The following is a 24,365-nucleotide window of genomic DNA, read 5'->3' as shown; positions in this document are numbered from 1 at the left end:
GACCGTCTCTATATGCTGCCAACCTGTACTTCCCAAGCTTAGTACAGTGCTCTGCACACAGTAAGCACTCAATAAATACGATTGAACGAATGAATGAATGAAAAAAACGAGAAAAAACAACAACAGTTGTGAGTAGATGCTGACCCTCTGCCGGACAGGCAGTGGACCAGACCACTTGAAGCACACAGTAAGCGCTCAATAAATACCATCAATTGACCGACCGATTGATCCTTTGTTCATCCCCCCTCCCACCCCCACAGGATTTATATCCATATCTGCGATTTACTTATTTCTACTAACGTCCATCTCCCCCTCTCGACTGTAAGCTGCTTTTGGACAGAGAATGTTTCTGTTACTGTCCTGTTCTCTCCCAAGCGCACAGCACAGTGCTCGGTACACAGTAAGCGCTCAACAAATGAGACAGAAATGAATGGGGTGAATGACTGCCGACAGCCCAGCCCCCACCGAGGGATGGAACATTTTAACGCTCGAGGAAACCAAAATCCACACTGCGCCGGACTCCCGCGGAGCGGAGAAGGCCGGAAGCAACCCGCGGGTCTCCGGAAATAGAACCGTGGGCTTGTGAGAAAATAGCAGAGGGCCAGGAACGGCCAAAAGAGCCCGGAAATAGGATTCCGCTTTCTTTCCGTGTGAACAGCCGCGGTACACGGCCAAACCCAGGAGGCCTCGGCCCTCGAAGCCTTTACTGACGGTCCACCTCCTCCAAGAGGCCTTCCCTGACTGAGCCCTCCTTTCCTCTTCTCCCAATCCCTTCTGTGGGGCCCTGACATGCTTCCTTTATTAATTATTACCTGACGGTCCACCTCCTCCAAGAGGCCTTCCCTGACTGATTCCTCCTTTCCTCTTCTCCCAATCCCTTCTGTGGGGCCCTGACATGCCCCCTTTATTAATTATTAACTGACGGTCCACCTCCTCCAAGAGGCCTTCCCTGACTGAGCCCTCCTTTCCTCTTCTCCCACTCCCTTCTGTGGGGCCCTGACATGCTCCCTTTATTATTATTAATAATAATAATAATAATATAATTATTATAATTAAGAAGCAGCGTGGCTCAGTGGAAAGAGCCCGGGCTTTGGAGTCACAGGTCGTGGGTTCAAATCCCGGCTCCGCCAACTGTCAGCTGTGTGACTTTGGGCAAGTCACTTAACTTCTCTGGGCCTCAGTTCCCTTATCTGTAAAATGAAGATTGACTGTGAGCCCCATGTGGGACAACCTGATCACCTTGTATCCTCCCCAGTGCTTAGAACAGTGGTTTGCACATAGTAAGTGCTTAATAAATGCCGTTATTATTATTATTATTACTAATAATGATAATGGCATCTGTTAAGCGCTTACTATGTGCAAAGCACTTTCCTAAGCTTTATTCATCCCCCCCTGCCCAGCCACACAGCACTCCTGTTCATATCTGTCATTTATTTATTCCTATTACTGTCTGTCTCCCCTTCTAGACTATAAGCTAGTTGTGGGTAGGGAATGTGTCTGCTGATTCACTCATTCAATCGTATTTATTGAGCGCTTACTGTGTGCCGAGCACTGTACTAAGCGCTTGGGAAGTACAAGTTGGCAACATATAGAGACGGTCCCTACCCAACAGTGGGCTCACAGTCTAGAAGTGTTGATTGTTCTACTGTCCTCCCCGAAGCGCTTAGGGAAGGAGCGTGGCGGAGTGCCTAGAGCACAGGCCTCGGAGTCAGAGAAGGTAATAATAATAATAATGTTGGTATTTGTTAAGTGCTTACTATGTGCAAAGCACTGTTCTAAGCGCTGGGGAGGTTACAAGGTGATCAGGTTGTCCCACGGGGGGCTCACAGTTTTAATCCCCATTTTACGGATGAGGGAACTGAGGCCCAGAGAAGTTAAGTGACTTGCCCAGTCACACAGCTGACATTTGGCGGAGCCGGGATTTGAACCCACGACCTGTGACTCCAAAGCCCATGCTCTTTCCACTGAGCCACGCTGCTTCTCACGCTGCTTAATAAGAATAATGGTATTTGTTAAGCACTTACTATGTGCCAAGAACTGTTTTAAGCGCTGGGGTAGATACAAGGTAATCAGATTGTCCCGCGTGGGGCTCACAGCCTTAATCCCCATTTTACAGATGAGGTCCCCAAGTCACCCAGCAGACAAGTGGCGGAGCCGGGATTAGAACCCACGACCTCTGCCTCCCAAGCCCGGGCTCATTCCACGAAGCCACGCTGTATGGGTTCTAATCCCGGCTCCGAACCTTTGCTGCGCCTCAGTTCCCTCATCTGTCAAATGGGGATTAAGACTCTGAATCCCACGGGGGACAGGGACTGCGTCCAACCCGACTTGCTTGTATCCACGCCGGCGCTAAGCGCTTCACACATCCCACGGTTATGTAATCGACGGTGCTCCGCGCACCCTAGGCGCCCTATCCGGAAGTGGCGGGGATACTGGGTAGAGACTGTCTCTATATGTTGCCAAACTGTACTTCCCAAGCGCTTAGTACAGTGCTCTGCACACAGGAAGCGCTCAATAAATACGATTGATGACGATGAATCAGGGCGGGGAAGAGGGGGTGGCACCCACCTGGTTCTCCTCCTGCACGACTCGATACTGCTCCTTCCAGACGGTGATCTTGGAGGCTTCGTCCTTCCTGAGGGCCCGCTCCTTCTTCAGCTCGGGGCTCCAGAAGGTCTTGATGCTGTTCATGGAGGAGCTCAGCTTGCTCTCCTTCACCTCCACGTCCTTCCTGAGCAGGTCGTTCTCCCGGAGCACCTCCTTCAGCTGGCTCTGCAGGTCCAGGATGGTGTTGTCCCGCGCCTGGCGCAGCGAGTGGGGCACCGTGGACGCCATGCTGACCGGCGGCAGGTGGTGGTCGCCCAGGGCGGCGGGCTCGCCGCTGGCGATGTTGGGGCTGCTGCCCACGGCCGTCATCCGCACCCCGTAGGGCAGCCGGCCCCCCGCCCGGCCCAGGGTCATGGTGCTCTTGGGGGAGTCCGAGCCCACGTTCTCGTGGTCGCTCAGGTACATGGGCCCCGCCGTGGCGTAGGCCGCGTTCAGGGACTGGATGTTCTCCATGGAGAGGGTCTTCCCGCCGGCCCCTCCGCCGCCGCCGGGCCCGCCGGGGCCGCCCCCGCTGCCGCCGGTGCTGTTCGTGCGGCGGTGGCCCAGGCGGGGGGAGCGGGGCAGTCGCGGGGAGCGGCCGGGGCTCTGCCCGCTCGGCTCCGCCTTGCTCACCGAGCGGGCGCTGCCGTACATGGCTCCGGCGGGGCGAGTCCGGGCCGGCGGCGAGTTCGGGGGGCTCCCTGGGCTGGGGGTGCGCTCCGGGAGTCCGAGGCCGGCTTAGGGCTGCTCCCGGCGGATCGATCCCGGGCTCACCGTCCTCAAGGTCATCGCTGGAATGGAAAAGACACAACGTCAATCTCTCCCGTACGTGTCTCTGGACTCCCCCACGAAGGATCCACTCATTCATTCAATCGGATTTATTGAGCGCTTACTGTGTGCAGAGCACTGTACTGAGCGCTTGGGAAGTACAGGTTGGCAACATAGAGAGACGGTCCCTACCCAACGGTACAGTGCTCAGATATCAATGATTGAAAGTACATGCTTAACAAGTACCATTAAAAAGAAGTGTTCGACATAATGCTCAAGAAATACCATTTTACAACAAAGTTTGGGCAAGTCACTTCACTTCTCAGTTTCCTCAACTGCAAAATGGGGATTCAATAATAATAATAATGATGATAATAATGGCATTTGTTAAGCGCTTACTATGTGCAAAGCACTGTTCTAAGCGCTGGGGGGGATACAAGGTGATCAAGTTGTCCCACGGGGGGCTCAATACCTGTCCTCACTCCTGCTTGACCATGAGAAGCAGCGTGGCTCAGTGGAAAGAGCCCGGGCTTTGGAGTCAGAGGTCATGGGTTCAAATCCCGGCTCCGCCACTTGTCAGCTGTGTGACTTTGGGCAAGTCACTTGACTTCTCTGGGCCTCAGTTCCCTCATCTGTAAAATGGGGATTAAGACTGGGAGCCCCATGTGGGACAACATGATCACCTAAGGTGATCTAAGGTGTACTAAGATCACTTGTATATATGTATATATGTTTGCACGTATTTATTACTCTATTTATTTATTTATTTATTTTACTTGTACATATTTATTCTATTTATTTTATTTTGTTAATATGCTTTGTTTTGTTCTCTGTCTCCCCCTTCTAGACTGTGAGTCCACTGTTGGGTAGGGACCGTCTCTATATGTTGCCAACTGGTACTTCCCAAGCTCTTAGTACAGTGCTCTGCACACAGTAAGCGCTCAATAAATATGATTGATTGATTATGCCCTCCCCAGCGCTCAGAACAGTGCTTTGCACATAGTAAGCACTTAATAAATGTCATTATTATTCTTATTATGAGCCCCATGTAGACCAGGGACTGTATCCTCTCTACCCCAGCTCTTAGAACAGTTCTTGTCAGAGTCAGTAAGGGCTTAACAAATGTCACTAAACCAAACAAACAAAAAAGAAAAGAGATCCCTTGAAAAGAGACACCCTTCCAGGCTTTAAAGAGTTCACATCACACTTGGGATTGCTTGGGAATGGAGATTTTGCACATCCACTAAAACGATTACATTTGCAAGATAATGCAAAGGCAAACACTCTCTGCTTCCTTTTTTTGACCCGTTCTCTTTCCCCAAGACTCCAGAAAGGTGCTCATTTGTCTGGAGGAGAAGCTAAAAGCTGTCAACATTTTACCATCCCAAAAGCCCCTCAAATTCAGGAAAGGGCCCCGAATTTTTCCCTTTGCAGCAGCTACTTTGCTGCCATAGAAAGAGATCCTTTCCAAATGGGAAGGAAGGGGAAAGGTGGTTTGAGCAATGGAGGGAAAAGGGCAGAATGGGGACCCAAGCTACAATTTCTGGCTCGTGGACGAGGCTCCCCAAAACGCATTTTAAAGCTGTTTTCTCCAGGAATCGATCAAAGCCATTTATTGAGCGCTTACTGTGTGCTGAGCACCGGACTCAGTGCTTGAGAGAGGACAACACAAGAAATGTGATAAACTCGCTGTTCACCTGCACATTAGGAGCACTTCACCACCCCTCTAACTGTAATTTCTTTATTTCTATCAATGTCTTTCTCCCCCCTCTAGACCGCAAGCATATTGTGGGCAGGGAATGTGTCTGCTGTACTGTTACCTTGTTAAATGTGATTGACTGAGTGATTACATCTTGAAATCTAGCATTTTATGCTTTTTATTGGTTATTGATTGAGATCTTACTGTGTGCAGAGCAGTGTACTAAGCACTTGGGAGAGGACAATATAAACAACACAACAGACACGTTCCTTGATAGGTACCAGCTAAACAGGTCAGCCCCAATCCCTGTCCCAAATAGGATTCACAGTCTAGAGCAAGGGAGAAAAGGAACTGAATGCCCATTTTTCAGGTGAAGAACCTGAGATGCAGAAGTCAGGTGACTTGCCTAAGGTCGGGAGTCAAAAGGATCTGGGTTCAAATTCCAGCTCCACCACTTTGGGCAAGTCACTTAAATGTCTCCGTGCCACAGTCACCTTATCTGTAAAATGGGGATTAAAACTGTGAACCCCATGTGGCTCCGACCCAACTGGATTGTGTCTACCCCAGCCCTTAGTACCGTGCCTGGAACATAGTAAGCACTTAAAAAAATACCACACAGACAAAAAAAAAAACCCAACAGCAGCAAAAAACCAAGGCTCAGATTTTCAAACTGGTTCAGTGTGTGGGTGACCTCTTCTTAGAACAGTACTGAAGACAGAGCCATCATTTTGGGAACAGACTCTTCTAAATCTAACTTTAACCCAGAACGGGCATCTGGTAGGAAAGACATAACAGGAGACAATCTGGGATGTTAAGTACCTGAAATATCCGTACCCATATCTGTAATTTTTCTTAATGTCTGCTTCCCCCATAGACTGTGAGTTCCTTACGGGTAAGGATCGTGTCCACTGACTATATTGTAATCAGTCGATCAGTTTTGAACACTGAGTGCAAAACGCTGGGCTAAGCTCTTGGGAAAGTACAATAGTTGTTAGACATGATCCCTGCTCTCAAAGAGCTCATTAATTAATAATGACATTTGTTAAGCGCTTACTTTCATTCATTCATTCAGTCGTATTTATTGAGCGCTTACTGTGTGCAGAGCACTGTACTAAGCGCTTGGGAAGTACAATATAGAGACGGTCCCTACAGTAGTACAGCTTACTATGTGCAAAGCACTGTTCTAAGCGCTGGGGAGGTTACAAGGTGATCAGGTTGTCCCACGGGGGGCTCACACTCTTAATCCCCATTTTACAGATGAGGGAACTGAGGCCCAGAGAAGTGAAGTGACTTGCCCAAAGTCACCCAGCTGACAAGTGGCGGAGCTGGGATTTGAACCCATGACCTCTGACTCCAAAGCCCGGGCTCTTTCCACTGAGCCATGCTGCTTCTCTGCTTATGGTCTACAGCAGGGAGACCGGTGTTATTACATTATTATTACATTATTAAAATTAACACAGCTTCAGAGACCGGGCCCCAGTGGGATTACCCGAAATCGTGAAGCTGGGGAACCGGGAGAATGGAGGATTTCCACTGAACCTCTTAATAATGTTAATATTACACTTCAAAAGTCCTATAACCTCTTCCCCTGTACTTGGAATAATGACCATTCTTCTTCTAATTATAGTTTTTCTCAAGCAATAATCTGGGGAAGAAAATAGATTGTGATCCCCGACTGTCAGATCTCATCAACTTGGATCTACCCCGGTATTTAGTACCTAGTTAATGCTTAATACTGCCATTATCATTGCTCTTAGGTGTCAAGCACTGTGCTTAGTGTGGGGTGGATGCGAGATAAACAGATAGGCCCATCCTTAGTGGGGAATCTCATAAATCCAAATATGATTGATCTGCATTTTTCAGATCAGGAGGCTGAGGCAAGAAGGGAGAAGTGAAGTCCGGGCAGGCTACAGGCGGAATTGGGATTAGAACCCAGGTCCCCGGCTCCCAAACCTATGCTCTTTCATTCATGGAGGAGCAACGTGGCTCAGTGGAAAGAGCCTGGGCTTGGGAGTCGGAGCTTGTGGGTTCAAATCCGGATCCGCCACTTGTCAGCTGGGTGACTCTGGGCAAGTCACTTCACTTCTCTGTGCCTTAGTTACCTCATCTATAAAATGGGGATTAAGACTGTGAGCCCCACGTGGGACAACCTGATTACCTTGGATCAATCAATCAATCAATCAATCGTATTTATTGAGCACTTACTGTGTGCAGAGCACTGTACTAAGCGTTTGGGAAGTACAAGGTGGCAACATATAGAGACAGTCCCTACCCAACAGTGGGCTCACACTCTAGAAGGGGGAGACAGAGAACAAAACCAAAAATATTAACAAAATAAAATAAATAAATAGAATAGATATGTACAAGTAAAATAGAGTAATAAATATGTACAAACATATATACATATATATTATATGTAATAAATATTACAGCCTGGCACATAGTAAGTGCTTATAACAACTACCATCATTATTATTCATTCGGTCCTATCTGTTGAGCGAAGAGCACTGGACTAAACTCTTGGGAAAGGGAAATATAATGGACACGATCCCTGCCCTCCGGGAGTTTACAGTCACCCACCTTCCACAGATCAAGCACCTCCTAACCATGTTAACGATAATTATGGTATTTGGTAAGCGCTTACTCTGTGCCAGGCTCCGTACTAAGCGCTGGAGTCTTGGGCCCTTCAGAAAGATGCAGGGAGGTGGAAGGGTCAGAGAATATGGCAAAAAATAGATTGGGGAAGATGAGAAATGGGTCTTCGGATGAAAGACTAAACAAAATAGCGTTATTTGGTCCGGAGAATTAACGTGTGACCCCTGTCTTATTGATGCACTGTACTCTCCCAAGTGCTTAATACAGTGCTGTGCACACAGTAAGCACTTAATACAAATGAATGAATGGATGCAGCGAGGCCTAGTAGAAAACAGCTCAGGTCTGGGAGCCAGGGGATAATAATAACAACAGTAATAATTATACTAATAATATTTGTTAAGCACTTATTATGTGGCAGGCCTGTACTAAGCGCTGGGGTAGCATGGCCTAGTGGAAAGACCGTGGGCATGGGAGTCAGAGGACCTGAGTTCTAATTCCAACTCTGCCATTTGTCTGCTGCGTGACCTTGGGCAAGCCACTTGAGTTTTCTGGGCTTCAGTTTCCTCATCCGCAGAATGGGGATTTCATTCATTCATTCATTCAATCGTATTTACTGAGCACTCACTGTGTGCAGAGCACTGTACTAATCGCTTGGGAAGTACAAGTTGGCAACATATAGAGACGGTCCCTACCCAACAGCGGGCTCACAGTCTAGAAGGGGGAGACAGACAACAAAACAAAACATATTAACAGAATAAAATAAGTAGAATAAAATATGTACAAATAAAATAAATTAAATAAATAGAGCAATAAATACGTACAAACATAAATACATATATACAGGTGCTGTGGGGAGGGGAAGGAGGTAAGGGGGGGATGGGGAGAGGGAGGAGGGGGATTTGATACCAGTTTTCCCTCCTACTTAAACTGGGAGCCCCATGTGGGACCTGATTATCTTGTAATAATAATAATGGCATTTGTTAAGTGCTTACTATGTGCAAAGCACTGTTCTAAGCGCTGGGGGGGATACAAGGTGATTACTTTGTCCCACGTGGGACTCAAAGTCTTAATCCCCATTTTACAGATGAGGTAACTGAGGCTCAGAGAAGTTAAGTGACTTGCCCAGGGTCACACAGCAGACATGTGGCAGAGCTGTGACTCCCAAGCCTGGGCTTTTTCCACTGAGCCACGCTGCTTCTGGGTATAGACCTACCCCAGTGTTCAGTACAGTGCAAGTGTGCTTAGCACATAGTATGCGCTTGGCAAATACCATAATTATTAAATACCACAGTTATTATTAATAAGTTGACAGTCTAGTGGAATCAATCAGACAGACCCTTTCAACCTGAAAGAAGTGAGCTGTTGGGAACTTTGTACGCGGAAGGAATGGGAGATATGGGAAGAAAAAGAAAGTCATCAATTCTTGGCGTTTAGATGTAGTAGGGAAGAGAAACCTTGTGTAAGGAAATGATTCATAAAACACTTCACAGCATAGGAACCAAACTCATGATTGATGAGGCACATTAGGCTCCCTACTGAAATTAAGTTGAAATTTTTTTTAAAAATCTGCTTCTAAAGAGAAATAGTTTGCTAAATATGTAGTCAAGGTATTTTTAGACATTATTCCCACCACACTGAGCCTTAGAATGACAATCACTGCAGAGTCTTAGTACTATCTTCAAAGCGAGGATAAAAGTAGACAGAAAACACAATATTAATCACGATTTGGGGGAGGGCTAAGGAAAGCGTCAGCAACGCAGGTGTAAACTGATAGTTTTCAACATTCATTCATGCAATCGTATTTATTGAGCGCTTACTGTGTGCACAGCACTGTACTAAGCGCTTGGGAAGTACGAGTTGGCAACATATAGAGATGGTCCCTACCCAACAGCGGGCTCACAGTCTGCAATCTCTCCCTGGAGTTAACCACCAAAATAAACAACTTGCAGCTCTTCGGTCACTGTGTTCCAGAATTGGGGTTTAAGAGGACGCAAAGTTCACCTCTAAACTCTGATTCGATTAAAAAAAATAAATAACGGTGAGGTGAGGGGGCAGGCAAAGGAGAGAAATTCCTGTTGAGAAATGTTTACTGTTTGAGTTGGACGCAGAATCCCGGGTAAACATGAGGCTGGTGAGGGAAATTCTCCCTCCTACTTAGATTGTGAGCTCCATGAGGGATGCGGACTGTGTCTGAACTGATTCCTTTTTATCTACCCCAAAGCTTGGAACAGTAAGAAGCAGCAGTAGAGCCTGGGCGTCGGAAGGACCTGGGTTCTAATCCCGGCTCTCCCACTTGTCTGCTGGGTGACACTGGACAAGACACTTCACTTCTCTGTGCCTCAGTTCCCTCATCTGTAAAATGCGGATTAATGACTGTGAGCAGCATGAGGGGCATGGGCTGTGTCCAAACCTGGTTATCTTGTATCTATCCCAGCGCTTAGAATAGTACCTGGTACATAGTTAATAATAATAATAATAATGTTGGTATTTAAGCGCTTACTATGTGCCAAGCACTGTTCTAAGCGCTGGGGTAGGTACAACCTAATCAGGTTGTCCCACGTGGGGCTCACAGTCTTCATCCCCATTTTACAGATGAGGGAACTGTGGCCCAGAGAAGTGAAGTGACTTGCCCAAGGTCACACAGCTGACGAGCGGCGGAGCCGGGATTAGAACCCATGACCTCTGACTCCCAAGCCCGTGTTAATAATAATAATAATAATGATGGCATTTGTTAAGCGCTTACTATGTGCAAAGCACTGTTCTAAGCGCTGGGGGGGATACAGTTTGATCAAGTTGTCCCACGTGGGGCTCACAGTCTTAATCCCCATTTTTACAGATGAGGTAACTGAGGCTCAGAGAAGTTAAGTGACTTGCCCAAGGTCACACAGCAGACTTGTCATGGAGCCGGCATTCGAACCCATGATCTCTGACTCCAAAGCCCGTGCTCTTTCCACTGAACCACGCTGTTCTTTCCATTAAGCCAGGGCAGGGAATGTGTTTGTTAATTCTGCTGCAGTGTACTCTCCCAAGCTCTTAGGAGAGTGCTCTGTACATAGTAAGTGCTCAAATATCACTGATTGAAAGTATATGTTTAATCAATCAATCAATCGTATTTATTGAGCGCTTACTGTGTGCAGAGCACTGTACTAAGCGCTTGGGAAGTACAAGTTGGCAACATATAGAGACGATCCCTACCCAACAGCCGGCTCACAGTCTAGAAGGGGGGAGACAGAGAACAAAACAAAACATACTAACAAAATAAAATAATTAGAATAAATATGTACAAGTAAAATAAATAGAGTAATAAATACATACATATATACATATATACAGGTGCTGTGGGGAGGGGAAGGAGGTAAGGCGGGGGAGAGGAAAGAGGGGGCTCAGTCTCTGACAATTAATGTCCAATAAATATTACTGATGGATTGAAAACGATGGCAGCAACCGGAAAGGGAAAGTCGAAATGCTTGCTGACAAATGCTGGTCAAGGAGAAGAGCTCAAGAAGGAAAACTCTGGCGTAATTAAGAGGAAAAGCACCGAGCCATGAAATTGTTTCAAGAACTTAAAACGCAAGCTCTGCTCGGGGGATGTCCTGTTTCAATTAACTTAATACGAAACAAAGGGGGTGGAAACTCTCCCCTTCCAAAAGCCGGCTGGAACATCAGGCAAAGTGACTCTTCCCCAATCCCCATTTTCCATTTCCACTGTTTCTCTACAGGCAGGGAACATGTCTGCTTATTTCCAAGCGCTTAGTCCAGTGCTCTGCACACAGTAAGCGCTCAATAAATACAATTGAATGAATGAATGAATAATGCCACGTTAAAAAAGCAGAGGGGACCCAGCTGGGAAACTTTCCTAAATCCGATGCCCGTCAACTTCCTTGGAAAACAAATCCCAAAATTATAACTATTAAACTAAGCAGGTGGAAGACACAATCCCTGTGTGCCAAGCACTGTACTAAGCGTTGGGCTCGCTTTCTAAGTAGAAGGGCCCTGAGAATCAGAAGGACCTGGGTTCTAACCCCGGCTCTGCCACTTGTCTGTTTTGTGACCATGGGCAAGTCGCTTCACTTCGCTGGGCCTCAGTTACCTCATCTGGAAAATGGGGATTAAGGCTGTGAGCTTTTGTGGGACACGGACTGCGCCCAACCCGACTGCCTTTTATCTCCCCCAACGCTTAGTACAGTGCCTGGCACAGGCACATAGTAAGCGCTTAACAGACACATTTAAAAAAATTGGTAGACATTTAGCAATTTAAACAGACCACCGAACAATACATCTGGACTGTGAAACAGCAGTGACAATAAGTGGCCTAATTTTTCATTTATTCTATTTATTTTATTTTGTTAATATGTTTGGTTTTGTTCACTGTCTCCCCCTTCTAGACTGTGAGCCCACTGTTGGGTAGGGACCGTCTCTGTATGTTGCCAACTTGTACTTCCCAAGCGCTTAGTACAGTGCTCTGCACACAGTAAGCGCTCAATATGATTGATTGATTTAGGTTTCTTATAAGCTTCAAAGCAAATGAACATAGATTCCAGCTTGCTCACCCACAACACCAGTGAAAAGACCGTTTGGTATCCTCCTATAGACACATGCAGTGGCATTGTTTGAAAATCAAAATGTAGCATCTTCTTTATTCACTCATTTGTTCATTCAATCGTATTTATTGAGCGCTTACTGTGTGCAGAGCACTGGACTAAGCGCTTCAAAAGTACAATTCGGCAACAGACAGAGACAGTCCCTACCCAACAATGGGCTCACTAGTGAAGCTAGAAGAGGGAGACCGACAACGAAACAAAACAACTTTAGCTACAGTAATAATGGTGGAGGGATTTGTGAGGCGCTGAGCGCGTGTCAAGCCCTGTGCTAAACACTGGAGTCGACACTTGATTAACAGGTACAGGCTACTCCATACAGAAATCAGAGCTGCTTTCTACCTCCCAACATTGCCCTTCCCTTCCTGTAATAATAATAATAATGGCATTTGTTAAGCGCTTACTATGTGCAAAGCACTGTTCTAAGCGCTGGAGGGGATACAATGTGATCAAGTTGTCCCACGGGGGGCTCACAGTCTTCATCTCCATTTTTACAGATGAGGTAACTGAGGCTCAGAGAAGTTAAGTGACTTGCCCAAGGTCACACAGCAGACGTGGTGGAGCCGGGATTCGAACCCATGACCTCTGACTCCAAAGCCCGTGCTCTTTCCATTGAGCCACGCTGCTTCTCTGTAAGCCACACAACACCTTGACTCCCCAGCCACCGTGCACTTTACTAGCCCACATTCGCAGGATTTCACCTGCCATCTTTTCTTATCTCTTTCCCCTTTCCCAGGCCCCGCTGGGCCAAATAGAAACCTGTCTACATGTTTTGTTGCCTCCCACTTCGAGACTGTGAGCCCGCTGTTGGGTCTCTATACGTTGCCAATTTGTACTTCCCAAGTGCTCTGCACACAGTAAGCGCTCAATAAACATGATTCAATGAACGAAGGACTCAATCCAAATCTGATTTACCCTTCTGGCTTCGAGAAAGCCGGTACCCCAAAAAGAGCTGCTTGGTTGTTCCAACTATCCTATCCTGCTTGGACCATTGCATCAGCCTCTCTGCTGACCTCCTTACCTCCTGTCCCTCCCCACTCTGGTCCTTACTGGGCTCTGTTCGAAAAAAATAATGTTCAGTCTACGTTCCAACACTTCTCAAGACCGTCCGGTGGTTGTCCACCGCCGCAAACAGAAACTGTTTGCCATTGGCTTTAAAGCACTCCATCACCTGGCCCCCTCTTATCTTACCTCGCTGGTTTCTTACTACGACACATTCACTTCGCTCCTCTAATGCTGCCCCACTCCCTTTCCCCTCCATCTCGTCTATCTCGCCGCTGACGTGTCACCAATGCCCTCCCCTCATATCTGACAATCGCTCTGCCCTCCTTCAAAGCCTTATTGAAGGCGCGCCTCCTCTAAGAAGCCCTCCCTGACTTCTTCTAGACTGTGAGCCCACTGTTGGGTAGGGACCATCTCAATATGTTGCCAACTTGTACTTCCCAAGCGCTTAGTCCAGTGCTCTGCACACAGTAAGCGCTTAATACGATGAATGAATGAATGAAGCCCTCTCCCTTCCGCATCACCTAGACACTTGGATGGGGCCTCTTCAGGTACTTGATAATAATACTAATAATGGCATTTATTATGCACTTGCTATGTTCTAAGCGCTGGGGAGATTACAAGGTGATCAGGTTGTCCCATGGTGGGGGCTCACAGTCTTAATCCCCATTTTTACAGATGAGGGAACAGGCACAGAGAGGTTAAGTGACTTGCCCAAAATCACACAGCTGACAACAGGCAGAGCCGGGATTTGAACCCATGACCTCTGACTCCAAAGCCCGGGCTCTTTCCACTGAGCCACGCTGCTTATTCGCCCCCCGCCTTATGCCAGAGCACTTATGTCCACATCCATGTAAACTTGTCCTCTAGATTGTAAACGCTCTGCACACCGTAAGCGCTCAATAAATACGATTGATTGATTGTAAACTCAATGTGGGAAGGGAACGTGTCCGTTTATTGTTCTACTGTACTTCACCAAGCTCCGCAGCAGGGCCGAGTGGCTAGAACCCATGACAGGGAGTCAGAAGGACCTGGGTTCTAATCCCCCGCTCCGCCACTTGTCTGCTGCGTGACCTTGGTCTAGTCTCTGGGCCTCCGTTCCCTCATCTGTGAAATGGGGATAAAGACCGTGAGCCCGTGTCCAACCCGATTAGCTTCGATCTAACCCAGAGCTTAAACACCGTACAAATATAGATAGAATTTGCGGCTGGGTGAATTTTTAAGACGGCTCTGAAGGAGGGAAAGGGAACTTGGGGGTAAAGTCCCAGGTTCTCGGCTCAGAGGCGGAGAACCGGGAGGGGGCTCGTGTGTACACCTCCTGTGTATGAGGCCTAAAAGGCTTCTTAAATCAATCAATCAATCATATTTATTGAGCGCTGTGTGCAGAGCACTGTACTAAGTGCTTGGGAAGTACAAGTTGGTGACATATAGAGACGGTCCCTACCCAAAAGTGGGCTCACAGTCTAGAATGAGACTGAATAGAGTATATTGGGTGGTGAGAAGGAGATATGTGTTTCATGCCCCCCAAATCTGCTTTCATTTCTCCTCCCTAAGGCCTTCAGGGCCTGAAAAGAGTATATTTGAGGGGAGGAAGGAGGGGTTTGCTTCCTGCAGAAACACCTCCTGTTCATTACTCCACTTGAGGAACTCAAGACCTTGTCATAGAGAATATTTGAGGTGAAAAAAGGAGAAATTGGCATCATGCAAACAATCTTCCCCCTTGGCTTCTCTACCTCAGGTCTTCTAGGTCTGACAAGAGAACCATTTATGTTGAAAAAGGAGTTTTCTGGATGCAGTCTGCTACTATTGTTTCTTTACCTAAGCTCTTCAAGGCCTGATAAGGTCTCGGCCTCCGCACGCTCTAATTTGTTCGGTGACGTTAAGTGGCTGGAACTGAAGCAGCAAAGGCAACTGCTTACACCTCCCCGAGCAAAAGTGACATCTGCGTCGTGTCCTCTTCAGGCTTCCATGAAAGGGCTCCCCCGGTTATTTTGGTACCAGCTGGTTTTCACCCAAAAAGACCTTACTCTGACTTCAAACCGATATCCCGATGGCATTTAAAACCGCTTTTCTCCCATGGAAGGTCGCCGAGGGGAGGGTGACAAACACCTGCCTAACCCAGAACCCAATTTTTGCCCCCGAACCATCAACCGATGGAGCGGACTGGAAAACTGCGAAATCCGCACAAGGACGAATCGTTTTCCTGAGGTCAGATTAACTTGTTGGACTTGGAGCTGAACAAAGCTGCTAATTAGTCACAGCACGAGAAGGGCCTGGGTTCTAATTCCGACCCCGCCACTTGTCTGTGCTTGTGACCTTAGGCAAGTCGCTTCACTCCTCTGCGCCTCAGTGACCTCATCTGTAATATGGGGATTAAGACCGTGAGCCACAAGCGGCTCATGGACTGTGTCCCACCTGATTACCTTGTATCTACCCCAGCGTTTAGTACAGGGCCTGGCACATCATAAGCAAAGCGCTTAGTACAGTGCTCTGCACACAGTAAGTGCTCAATAAATACGATTGAATGAATGAACTTAACAAACTCATAAATAAAACAAAAACCCAACACACATACAAAAAAAAAAATCCCTGGAGAATAAATTCTCCCTTCCTCCAAGCTTAGGAGAGTTCAGTGTCCTGCACTGTATCAAGCAGTTAGTCCAGGGTTCTGCACACAGTAAATGCTTAATAAACACCACTGATTGTGACACATTTAAAGATGGGCAGCATCTGATCCTTGCATTCATTCATCTGTTCCTTCAGTCGTATTTATTGAGCGCTTACTGTGTGCAGAGCACTGTACTAAGCGCTTGGGGAGTACAGGTTGGCAACCTATAGAGACGGTCCCTACCCAACAACGGGCTCACCGTCTAGAAGGGGGAGACGGACAAGAAACAAAACATGTGAACAGGTGTCAAGTCATCAGAATAAATAGCTACACATCATTTTCTCAGAAATCGGGTGAGTCTATTAGGAGCAACAGATGCCAGTATATTCCGTCTGAGAAAAATGTCTCGTGAAAGCCATGAATGGTAAAAGAAGCCCCTCGGGCTTTTAACCAATTAAGCATTTTCCGTTTAACTGACTCCCAGCTCAAGCGGGTCATTTTATATCTGTAATTTATTTTCAGGTCCGTCTCCCCTGCTAGATTATAAGATCGCTGAAGGCAGGGACTCTATTGTAGCATCCTCTCTTGAAGCGCGCAGGCCACTGCTCTGCACACAGCAGACTGTCAGCTCCAGGAGGGCAGGGATTGTCGTGTGTAGCAACTCTCACTCTTCCAAGAGCTTGGTACAGTGCTTCACACAGAGAAGAGCATAAGCTCCTTGAAGGCAGGGATCACGTGTACTTGCTCTACTGGGCTCTCCCAAGCCCTCAGTTCCAAAGCTCTGCACTTGGTAAGAAATAATAATAATAATGGCATTTGTTAAGCACTTACTATGTGCAAAACACTGTTCTAAGCGCTGGGGGGGGGGGATAAAAGGTGAGCAGGCTGTCCCACGTGGGGCTCACAGTCTTAATCCCCATTTTCCAGACGAGGAAACAGGCCCAGAGAAGTGAAGTGACTTAATAATAATAATAATAATGGTATTTGTTAAGCGCTTACTATGTGCAAAGCACTGTTCTAAGCACTGGGGGGGATACAAGGTGAGCAGGCTGTCCCACGTGGGGCTCACAGTCTTAATCCCCATTTTCCAGATGAGGAAACAGGCCCAGAGATGTGAAGTGACTTAATAATAATAATAATGGTATTTGTTAAGCACTTACTATGTGCAAAGCACTGTTCTATGCACTGGGGGGGATACAAGGTGAGCAGGCTGTCCCACGTGGGGCTCACAGTCTTAATCCCCGTTTTCCAGATGAGGAAACTGAGGCCCAGAGAAGTGAAGTGACTTGCCCGAAGTCACACAGCTAAGTAGCCGGGATTAGAACCCATGACCCTGAAAGCAGAGATCCCGTCCTCTGCCAAGCGCTTAGTTCAGTGCTCTGCACTCGATGGACTACAAGATCCATGAGAGCGAATTCACCTCTTACTGACTCTAACTTTCCCAAGTGCTTATCAGCATCAACACATATGTGTGTGTGTGTGTGTGTGTGTGTGTGTGTGTGTGTGTGTGTGTTTGTACGTATTTATTACTCTATTTTATTTGTGCATATTTATTTTATTTATTTTATTTTGTTAATATGTTTTGTTTTGTTGTCTGTCTCCCCCTTCTAGACTGTGAGCCCACTTCTAGGGACCGTCTCTATGTGTTGCCGACTTGTACTTCCCAAGTGCTTAGCACAGTGCTCTGCACACAGTAAGCACTCAATAAATACGATTGATTGATTGATTGCCCACAAGGAGCTTACAGTCTACAATCAATCAGTGCTATTTATTGAGCGCTTACCGTGTGCCGAGTACTGTACTGGGTGCTCAGGAAAGTCCAAAGGAGCCGAGTTGGTAGACCAGCTCCCTGCCCCCAAGGAGCTGACAGTCTACAATCCATCAGTGCTATTTACTGAGTGCTTGGGACGAGCAGAGCAGTGTACTAGGCGGTTGTGAGAAGGAAGTAGAAGTTGTCAAGCCGGTGTCCCGCCTGCCGGGAGGTTTAGGGGGTGTTCGGGGGGAGGAACCGAGGGGCAAACCCCAGGCCCCCGCCCAGCCCCCCATCCATTCATTCATTCAATCGCATTTATTGAGCGCTTCTTGTGTGCAGAGCACTGAACTAAGCGCTTGGGAAGTACAAATCGGCAGCAGATATTCATTCACTCATTCAATCGCATTTATTGAGCGCTTCCTGTGGGCAGAGCACTGAACTAAGCGCTTGGGAAGTACAAATCGGCAACAGATATTCATTCATTCCTTCAGTCGCATTTATTGAGCGCTTCCTGTGGGCAGAGCACTGGACCAAGCGCTTGGGAAGTACAAATCGGCAACAGATATTCTTTCATTCATTCCATCAATGGTGGCTCAGTGGAAAGAGCCCGGGCTTTGGAGTTCAGAGGTCACGGGTTCAAATCCCAGCTCCGTCAATTGTCAGCTGTGTGACTTTGGGCAAGTCACTTCACTTCTCTGGGCCTCAGTTACCTCCTCTGTAAAATGGGGATTATGACTGTGAGCCCCCATTGGGACAAACTTCTAACCACCCCAGCGCTTAGAACAGTACTTTGCACGGGGTAAGCACTTAATAAATGCCATTATTATTATTATTGAGTGCTTCCCGTGCACAGAGCACTGCACTAAGCGCTTGGGAAGTACAGCGTGGTTTAGTGGAAAGAGCTCAGGCTTGGGAGGCAGAGGTCGTGGGTTCAAATCCCGGCTCCGCCGATTGTCAGCTGGGTGACCTTGGGCAAGTCACTTCACTTCTCTGGGCCTCAGTGACCTCCTCTGTAAAATGGGGATGAAGACTGTGGGCCCTACGGGAGACAACCTCATTACCTTGTATCCTCCCCAGCGCTCAGAAAAGTGCTGTGCACATAGTAAGCGCTTAACAAATGCCATTATCATCACTGTATCTCCCCCGGCGCTTAGAACAGTGCTTGGCACAGAGTAAGCACTTAATAATAATCATAATGGTATTTGTTAAGCACTTCCTCTATGCCAAGCACTGTTCTAAGCGCTGAAGAAATACCATTATGATGATTTAGAGAAGCAAAGTGGCTCAGTGGAGAAAGCCCAGGCTTGGGAGTCAGTGGTCACAGGTTCAAATCCCGGCTCTGCCGATTGTCAGCTGGGTGACCTTGGGCAAGTCACTTCACTTCTCTGGGCCTCAGTGACCTCCTCTGTAAAATGGGGATGAAGACTGTGGGCCCTATGGGAGACAACCTCATTACCTTGTATCCTCCCCAGCGCTCAGAAAAGTGCTGTGCACATAGTAAGCGGTTAACAAATGCCATTATCATCACTGTATCTTCCCCAGCGCCTAGAACAGTGCTTGGCACAGAGTAAGTGCTTAATAATAATCATAAAGGTATTTGTTAAGCGCTTCCTCTGTGCCAAGCACTGTTCTAAGCGCTGAAGAAATACCATTACGATGATTTAGAGAAGCAGCGTGGCTCAGGGGAGAGAGCCCGGTTTGGGGAGTCAGAGGTCATGGGTTCAAATCCCAGTTCCCCCGATTGTCAGCTGGGTGACCTTGGGCAAGTCACTTCACTGAGACTCAGTGACCTCCTCTTTAAAATGGGGGTGAAGACTGTGGGCCCTACGGGAGACAACCTCATTACCTTGTATCCTCCCCAGCGCTCAGAAAAGTGCTGTGCACATAGTAAGGGCTTAACAAATGCCATTATCATCACTGTATCTCCCCCGGCGCTTAGAACAGTGCTTGGCACAGAGTAAGCGCTTAATAATAATCATAATGGTATTTGTTAAGCGCTTCCTCTATGCCAAGCACTGTTCTAAGCGCTGAAGAAATACCATTACGATGATTTAGAGAAGCAGCGTGGCTCAGGGGAGAGAGCCTAGGCTTGGGAGTCAGAGGTCATGGGTTCAAATCCCAGTTCCTCCGATTGTCAGCTGGGTGACCTTGGGCAAGTCACTTCACTTCTCTGGGCCTCAGTGACCTCCTCTGTAAAATGGGGATGAAGACTGTGGGCCCTACGGGAGACAACCTCATTACCTTGCATCCTCCCCAGCGCTCAGAAAAGTGCTGTGCACATAGTAAGCGCTTAACAAATGCCATTATCATCACTGTATCTCCCCCAGCGCTTAGAACAATGCTTGGCACAGAGTAAGCCCTTAATAATAATCATAATGGTATTTGCTAAGCACTTCCTCTATGCCAAGCACTGTTCTAAGCGCTGAAGAAATACCATTAGGATGATTTAGAGAAGCAGCGTGGCTCAGGGGAGAGAGCCCGGTTTGGGGAGTCAGAGGTCACGGGTTCAAATCCCGGCTCCTCCGATTGTCAGCTGGGTGACCTTGGGCAAGTCACTTCACCTCTCTGGGCCTCAGTGACCTCATCTATATATATGTTTGTACGTATTTATTACTCTATTTTATTGCTACATATTTATTCTATTTATTTTATTTTGTTAATATGTCTTGCTTTGTCGCGTCTCCCCCTTCTAGCCTGTGAGCCCGCTGTTGGGTAGGGGCCGTCTCTAGGTGTTGCCGACTTGGACTTCCCAAGCGCTTAGTCCAGTGCCCCGCACACGGTAAGCGCTCAATAAATACGGTTGAATGAATGATGAATCAAACGGGGCTGAAGAGTGGGAGCCCCCCGTGGGGCCACCTGATCACCTTGTAGCCTCCCCAGCGCTTAGAACGGTGCTTGGCCCATGGTAGGCGCTTAGTACATGCCATTATTGTGATGATGATGATAATGATGATGAAATCGGCGGCCGATGAGGGGGTCCCGGGGTGGAAGCCGCACCGGCCCGCAGCCCCCGCACCCTCCCGCACCCCCCGCCGCCGCCGGCCCCTCCTCACCTGCCCCGCTCGGTGCCTCCAGCCGGGGGACAACGACAACGACAAGGCCACACCGTCACCGCAACCGCAAACCCCGCGCCCGCACCGCCGCCGCCGCCACCGCCCCAGCGCGGCCGAAAGGCCCGCTGACGTCACCGCCCCGACACGCTCACGGACCCTCCTCCAATCACAGGACCCGCCCACGGACACGCCCCAAACCGCAGGCCCCGCCCCCAGACACGCCTCCAATCACAGGACCCGCCCCGGGTCACGCCCTAAACCGCAGGCCCCGCCCCCGGACCCTCCTCCAATCACAGGACCCGCCCCCGGACACTCATCCAATGACAGGACCCGCCCACGGACACGCCCTAAACAGCAGGCCCCGCCCCCGGACACTCCTCCACTCGCAGGCCCCGCCCCTGGACACGCCCCAAACCGCAGGCCCCGCCCCCGGAGATTCCTCCAATCACATTCACCGCCCTGGACACGCCCCGCCCCGGGACACGCCCTAAGATTCGGGTCCCGCCCCCGGACACACCTCCAATCACAGGTCCCGTCCCGGGACAAGCCCTAAACCGCAGGCCCCTCCCCCCGGACACGCCTCCAACCACAGTCCCCGCCCCTGGACACGCCCTAAACCGCAGGCCCCACCCCCCCAAAACGCCTCCAGTCACAGGCCCCGCCCCCGGACAATCCTCCAATCACATTCACCGTCCCGGACACTCCTCCAATCACAGGCCCCGCTGACGGACACGCCCTAAACCACAGGCCCCCGCCCCCGGACACTCCTCCAATCACAGGCCCCGCCCCTGGACACGCCTCCAACCACAGACCCCGCCCCTGGACACTTCTCCAATCACATTCACCGCCCTGGACACGCCCCCAATCACAAGCCCCGCCCCAGGACACGCCTCCAATCATAGACTGTGAGCTTGCTCTTGGGTAGGGACCGTCTCTATATGTTGCCGACTTGTACTTCCCAAGCGCTTAGTACACAGTAAGCGCTCAATAAATACGATAGAATGAGTGAATGAATGAATGATTGAATGAATGAAAATGGGGATTAAGACTGTGAGCCCTATGTGGGACAACCTGATCACCTTGTATCCTCCACAGCGCTTAGAACAGTTCTTCGCACATACTAAGCGCTTAACAAATACTAAGCGCTTAACGAATGTTATTATTAGCAGTAGTAGTAGTAGTACAGGGGCGGGAGAAAGCGCACGAATGAATGAATGAATGAATGAGTACTCCAGCCCTTCCCGATCCGGCTAGGAACTCCTCTCCCCGCGCATGCGCGCGTGCGCCCTCCCGTCCCCACGTCTGCTTTGGCTTGACCCTCCTCTCTCTGCGCATGCGCACGTGCGCCCTCCCGTCCCCGCGCCCGCTCCGGTTTGGCCCTCCTCTCCCCGCGCATGCGCTTGTGCACCCTCCGGTCCCCCCGTCTGCTCCGGCTTGGCCCACCTCTCTCCGCGCATGCGCGCGGGCACCCGCCCGTCCCCGCCACTACTCCATTCTGGCCCTCCTCTCCCCGCGCGTGCGCAGTGCGGCCTGCGGCCGGGCCGCGGTTCCCTGAGGAGAGGCGAGGAGGGAGGCAGGCCCGCAGTGATTTATTATTAATAATAATAAAAATGGCATTTATTAAGTTCTTACAATGTGCAAAGCACTGTTCTAAGCGCTGGGGAGGTTACAAGGTGATCAGGTTGTCCCACAGGGGGCTCACAAGCCTTAATCCCCACTTGACAGATGAGGTAACTGAGGCACAGAGAAGTGACTTGACCAAAGTCACGCTGCTGACAATTGGCAGGGCCAGGATTTGAACCCATGACCTCTGACTCCAAAGCCCGTGCTCTTTCCACTGAGCCACGCTGGCCCTCCTTCCTCTCCCCCTCCTCCCCCTCCAGCCTTACCTCCTTCCCTTCCCCACAGCACCTGTATATATGTATATGTTTGTACATATTTATTACTCTATTTATTTTACTTGTACATATTTATTCTATTTATTTTATTTGGTTTATATGTTTTGTTTTGTTGTCTGTCTCCCCCTTCTAGACTGTGAGCCTGCTGTTGGGTAGGGACCGTCTCTATATGTTGCCAACTTGTATTTCCCAAGCGCTTAGTACGGTGCTCTGCGCACAGTAAGCGCTCAATAAATACAATTGAATGAATGAATGAATTTAGGTGGGAGACAGAGTTTCCCGAGTGGGTCCGGCCCTGTCTGGTATTGACTGACTGCTCACTGTTGGTAGACATGTTTCCTGCCACAATGATGATGATGGTATTTGTTAAGCACATACTATGTGCCAGGCACTGTTCTAAGCACTAGGATAGATACAAGATAATGAGGTGGTCCCACGTGGCACTCACAGTCTGAATCCCCATTTTACAGACGAGGGAACTGAGGAACAGAGAAGTTAAGTGACCCGTCCAAAGTCACATAGCTGACGAGTGGTGGAGCCAGGATTAAGTTTATAGTCTAAAGTCTTACTAGCTTACTATGTGCTCTGCACTGTATTAAACGCTGGAGTAGATCCGATACAATCACATCAGACATGGGTCTCTCAGTCTACGAGGGATGGAGAACTAGTATTTTATTCCCATTTTATAGATGAGGGAACTGAGACACAAGTGTCTGAGAAGCAGCATGGATCAGTGGAAACAGCCCAGACTTGGGAGTCAGAGGTCCTGGGTTCCAATCCCGGTTCCGCCGCTTGTCAGCTTTGTGACTGGGCAAGTCACTTCACTTCTCTGGGCCTCAGTTACCTCATCTGGAAAATGGGGATGAAGACTCTGAGCCTCATGTGGGACAACCTGATTACCTTGTACCCCCCCAGCGCTTAGAACAGTGCTCTGCACATAGTAAGCGCTTAACAAATGCCATCATTATTATTATTAAGTGAAGGGACTTGCCCACAGTGACCCAATAGTGGCAGAACCAAATTTAGAACCCACATCCACAGGCCCCCGTGCTGTCTCCCCTCTAGACTCTAAGCTCGTTGTGGGCAGGGAATGTCACTGTTTATTGTTGTATTGGGCTTTCCCAAGTGCTTTGTACAGTGCTCCGCACATAATATTATTATTATCATAGTGGATCCATGAATAGACCTTCTCCAGAACGTCCTGTCCTCTGCCATAATCCACAACCTTTGTAATGCTTCTTCCCTTATCGTTGTTATGGGTCTCTCTCCATCTAACTGCTGGTCATCCTCTTCCGCGTTTTCCCTGGACTTTTCCTAGCATCAGTGTCTTCTCCAGAGAATTAGTCCTCCTGATGATGTGTCCAAAATGCGAGTCGTTTGGCCTTCCAAAGACCGCTTTGGTTTAATTTGCTCTAAAATCCATCTGTTTGTCTTTCAGGCAGTCCAACGTATTCGCACACAGTACGCGCTCAGTAAATACGATTGACTGAATGAATGAATACTAAGTCCCAATGCTTCTCCCGTTTCTCATAGGCCTGGGGGACAGTCAGCCCCTGACGCTGACTCTGATCTGGCCCTATTCCACTAAGGGCTGAGGGCAGAATTTTGTCCCTCACCTTGAAATACGGCTTGCTGAGGAGCGTCTTAAGCCCGGTAACGGTCTGCGAAGCCGCCCAGCTGCCCCAGCACAATAGACGAGGACAGGAAGTGAAAAGAATCACGTATCCCCCGGAAACCGCAGGGGGTGGATTCGGAGGCAGAATGTGATTTCTGGACTTGGAATCCGGCCAGGACGCTACTGACTG

At 48.7% G+C, this 24,365-nt stretch overlaps 1 protein-coding gene across 7 annotated transcripts in view; it reads right to left on the bottom strand.

Moving 5' to 3' along the window:
- ERC1 (ELKS/RAB6-interacting/CAST family member 1) overlaps positions 1–20,737 on the bottom strand; it is a 276,795-nt gene extending 256,058 nt beyond the window's left edge. For all 7 annotated transcript variants that reach the window (XM_038767705.1, XM_038767706.1, XM_038767707.1 and 4 more), the window contains exons 1-2: positions 20,663–20,737; positions 2,569–3,377 (exon numbers count right to left, since the gene is read on the bottom strand). In XM_038767705.1, the coding sequence (XP_038623633.1) occupies positions 2,569–3,240 (672 nt within the window). In that variant the 5' untranslated portion in view covers positions 3,241–3,377; positions 20,663–20,737. The remainder of the gene's footprint in view (positions 1–2,568; positions 3,378–20,662) is intronic.
- Positions 20,738–24,365: the final 3,628 nt, after the last annotated feature.

Source organism: Tachyglossus aculeatus, chromosome 27, assembly GCF_015852505.1.
Source record: "Tachyglossus aculeatus isolate mTacAcu1 chromosome 27, mTacAcu1.pri, whole genome shotgun sequence".
NCBI classification, from domain to species: Eukaryota; Metazoa; Chordata; class Mammalia; order Monotremata; family Tachyglossidae; genus Tachyglossus; species Tachyglossus aculeatus.
This window is presented reverse-complemented; position numbering and strand designations above follow the sequence as displayed.